Source organism: Phalaenopsis equestris, unplaced genomic scaffold, assembly GCF_001263595.1.
Source record: "Phalaenopsis equestris unplaced genomic scaffold, ASM126359v1 Scaffold198598, whole genome shotgun sequence".
NCBI lineage: Eukaryota > Viridiplantae > Streptophyta > Magnoliopsida > Asparagales > Orchidaceae > Phalaenopsis > Phalaenopsis equestris.
Window position 1 is genome coordinate 1 of NW_018218512.1, and position 4,706 is coordinate 4,706.

Sequence of the window (4,706 nt, forward strand, 5' to 3'; positions counted from 1 at the left end):
CTTTCTTTCTCTCTCTTCTCATTCCTCTCTCTACCCGAGATCCACACCGAATAATAAGAAATGAAAAAACCAAGCCCGAATGAGATTCCAACAGGAGCTGTAATATGTCTATTTATTAATTTAATCATGCTATTAGACCCATTAAAGAATTAATCAAATAATTAATGAAACCTATTAATTATTTCATTTTCTCTTCTCCAGCATATCATAGATGGCGGGATTCATACCAGGAAAGCTGTAGAAAATATAGGGAAGAAATTAAGAGCAATTAATTTTACAATTAATTTCGAGTATCAAATCAAATTTGCTGTCAAACATGAGAAACTGTCAATTTGAACAGTAAACCGGTCTCCATATTCGCAACAATGCCCCCATCTGCAACTATTTGTAATTGGAAGAAAAATTTCATGATTCAAGACAGATGAAATTACCTAATCAAGAGGAAATTATATGATAAAAGATATTCTCTGAAAATATTAAGATGTCCTTGATTTCCAAATGAAATTGCTTTATTGTCCTCTGTTCATTTGAGTTGAAATTGGAATGTAAAATCTTCAATCTTCTAAGGCACAGACAATAGCACAGAGAGAGAGGATAACTTTGGAAAAAGTGAAAGAGAGAGGATTGAAAGATACCTTCGGAATTAGTGTGTCGTCCTCATCAAGAATATAAGCAAGACCACCAGTCATGCCAGCAGCTACATTCCTGCCCACTCTACAGAAATTCAAAAAAAAAAAAAAACAAAAACAATTTAATAGCAAAATAAATAAAAAGAAGGCCACAAACAGAGAATAAAATAATAAATACATACTTTCCTAAAACAACAACACAGCCACCAGTCATGTATTCGCAACAATGATCTCCGGTGCCTTCAACAACAGCTTCCGCAAGAGAGTTTCTCACAGCAAAACGTTCGCCTGCTTTTCCTCTAACAAACACTTGACCTCCTGTTGCACCATACAGACAGGTGTTTCCCACAATGGTAGCATCCTCTGGAGAGAAGCCAGTGTTCTCGACAGGAGTAATAACAAGCTCTCCACCAGCCATACCCTGCAAATATACAACTTGTTAAGTTTTAACATTTGATAAGAGCAAGAAAGTTTGAGGTATAAAATAAAAAAGAAAGATTTACATAAATACCACTCAATTCTTTGTATTTGCATATCTAACACAAACTTTTACATACAAGTCACCTTCTCTATTGCATAACAATGTGTATCTCACTTCTTTTAGAAGTTAAAATAGTGATATTTTGTATATGATATGAATGATTTGGATACTGTGGTATAAATGCAATAGTTAGAGTTTAGCTGTTAGATATATAAATACATAAAAATTGCGTGGTACATATGTAAATGCTCCAATAATAAAAAAAAGTAAGTTTGACATGGCACCTTTCCAACATAATCATTAGCCTCCCCCACCAGTCGTACATTCATTCCAGGAGTTAGGAAGCAGGCAAAGGACTGTCCAGCACTTCCTTTGAAACTGCAGACAGGAAAACTCAATTTGTCATGATCAGATTATTATGATAATTGTCTGATCATTAAAGGCCTTTAAAAAATTTTGTTACAATATAGCAAAGACATACACAAAATTTAGCTGTCCTGCAAAGCCTGTATCTCCATATTTTTTGGCAATCACACCAGCTATGCGTCCACAAACAGCTCGATCAACATTGTGAATTTCCACTTCCTTTGTAACCTCCTTTTCACGTTCAATTGCCTCCGCTATCTATGTTGAAAAAGGCACAGATAGAGCAGCACAAATCTCTCATTATATCGACCATAAACAATTATACTTCGCAATACAGCAGTTAAATCAGCAGAGGTTTAATGAAAATTATTTACCTTATAGCAGGACCTAATAGCAATAAAAGCAAGAAAAAGTGCAGAAAATAACCGTAGCGTGAAGTTCAGAATGGACTTCACCAATTCATCTGGTTTACAAAACCATTAAAACCCAATCTAGGACTGTTATATATAAGAACCTAGAAATGGACAATTCGTTTCTAATTTTAAAGCAACACGTTCTTCTTAATATCAATATATGCCACCCCGGTCTGAGAAATGCTACAAGTCCTAGGTACAGCTTAGCACGGCTGAATAAAAAGACAAAAAAAAAAAAAAAAGGAAAAAGTCACAAGATAAAAATACAAGTAGCTCAATTTGACACCTTGTTGCGTTTTGAGCATAATGCAGTGGGCCTCATATGTTATTCTTCAAATTTCACGAATGGTGATGTTAACGGGAAATAAAATCAAGTTTCAAGGACTACTTTCGTTTTTATTGTCACAATTTTGTTGAGGATATGTTCACAGTACTATTGTCTATCGGGGTTTGCTTTGGGTTTCTTTTGTTCAGGTATAGTTTATACTTTATTCTCATTTTTTGCAGTAGAGTATAGTTAGAGCGCAACCATCTTTGGAGAATCAGGGAAGTTATTCAAAGAGTATTGGAGGGTTATATCCGCGTTATACCCCCTGTAACCTCCCTGTAACCTATCTGTAACCTACCTGTACCATCTAGTAGGTTTCGCGCTTCTGTTTTCATATATTTGTAAGTTACAGTAGGTTAAAGGGAGGTTACAGAAAGATAACGCGGATATAATCCCCCAATACCCTCTGAGTAACATCCCTGTTGTACGCAGCGTTGCGCACGCCTAACATAAGTAAACTTTTCTCATAAGCATGAGGATAAACATGCATTAATTACCGTATAATGTACACCTATAAACTACAGTTAGGAATTTAAAAAATTATTTAGCTTAGTTGCGAATATTATACTTTTAGTAATATAATTAATTACTTCTTTGTTAGGTCAGATCTATTTGAGCAAATTATTCAATACAAATGACGCACCTAATTTTCTCTTTGTAAGGAATATTCGAGCAACTCATGACATGAATCATTTTATCATCGTGTAAGTGCTAGGGTGTTCCCTGTAAGCGACGCGTTGTATAGCCTGAATACAGTGAAAAGTATGCAACGACTGCTACACCGGCGACTGTATGTAGTGTCAAATAAGCAATGGTTTTCACATTACGGACAGATGCGAGAAAATAAATCAGTCCATGAAACTAATGAAATTAATATTAAGATATGATCTTTGAATATAAGTACTCCCAATGATAAATTAATGAAATTAGTTGATATTATGATTCATAAAAAGATTAATATCTTATGTATTCAAATAACTAAATGGGTTGAAAAAAAAAGCTAAGGAGATTAATAACTTAGGTTTTAAACTTTGGTATTCTGGTAGGAGTCAGCACTAGAAATGGTGTAGATGTAATTATAGATAAGAGTTTGAAAGATAATGTTGTAAAAATTAATAGTTGGAGATAAAATTATAGCCCTTAGATTATTATTGATACTAAGATTTTTAATATTAAAAGTGTTTATGCTACGCAAGTTTGGATATAAGGTCTAAAGATAAATTCTGAAATGACTTAGAAAACTTAATACAAATGATGCCTCTCGAGAAAAAAATCTTTATGGGAGGAGATTTAAATGAACATGTCAGTAGAGTGATAGAAGATTTCAGAAAAAAATCATGGTAGCTACGATTTTGGAGTGACTGATAAAGAAGGTAGAGTTATTTTAGATTTTATTTTAGCATATTATTTTGTTATTACTAATAGTTTATTAAAAAAAAGAGATGAACATCTTATTGCTTATAAGAGTGGATCTAATAAAACACAAATTGATTATTTTCTTATGAGAAGAAGAGATCGTCCAGATTTAAATGAACATGTCGGTAGAGTGGTAGAGGATTTCAGAAAATATTCATGGTGGATACGTTTTTGTAGTGACTGATGAAAAAGGTAGAACTATTTTAGATTTTGCTTTAGCATATTATTTTGTTATTACTAATAGTTTATTCAAAAAATGAGATGAGCATCTTATTACTTATAAGAATATATCTAATAAAATATAAATTTATTATTTTCTTATGCAAAGAAGAGATCGTCGAGATTGTAAAGATTGTAAGGTCATTCTAAGTGATAATTTAAGTACCCAACATCGTTTATTAGTTTTAGATTTTAAGATGAAGAGTTGAAAAATAAAAAATACTAACACTCATTATTGTAAATTTAGATGGAGGAACTTAAAAGACAAACAAAATTATTTTTATGAGGAAAATTCAAAATTTCAAAATTTGGGAAGTTCATGAAAAAACAAATATTATGTGGGATAATGTAACAAATACTATTAAACAAATAACAAAAGATTTACTTGAATTAAAAGATAAAATTTTTATAAATAAAGATGGTGGTGAAATAATAATGTGCAAAAAAAGATAAAATATAAGAAATTATGTTATAAAATTTGATTTAAATGTAAAACCTTATAAAACTGAGAAAAATATCAAACGACCAGCAGAGAGTCTAAAAGAACAATTTACGACGATAAAAATTATGCTTTTAAGGATCTTAATAATAGATTAGATATTATGGAGGGTGAAAAGTTATATGTATAAACTAGCCAAACAAAGAGAAAAGAAAAGTAAAGATTTAACTCAAGTAAAGTGAATTAAAGATGAAAATAAAAATATTTTTCTTACAAAAAGATATTCAACATAAGTGGATAAGTTATTTTGATAAACTTTTTAATGAAGTTTCTGAAAATATGATCGACATTAGTGATCTTAATATCATTAATAATAATAAAATGTTTTATTTTTACCGTCGCAATAGTAAAAAAG

The 4,706-nt window shown here is 31.3% G+C and overlaps 1 protein-coding gene across 1 annotated transcript; it reads right to left on the reverse strand.

Moving 5' to 3' along the window:
- Nucleotides 1–575: 575 nt before the first annotated feature.
- Nucleotides 576–2,707, reverse strand: LOC110035626 (ferredoxin-dependent glutamate synthase, chloroplastic-like; the record flags this gene model as incomplete). Its single annotated transcript, XM_020739887.1, has 6 exons — nt 2,589–2,707; nt 1,851–1,863; nt 1,592–1,734; nt 1,395–1,488; nt 812–1,050; nt 576–714 (listed from the first exon to the last, which is right to left on the reverse strand). Coding segments are annotated over exons 1-6 (747 nt in total), but the record flags the coding sequence as incomplete, so codon positions are not given.
- Nucleotides 2,708–4,706: the final 1,999 nt, after the last annotated feature.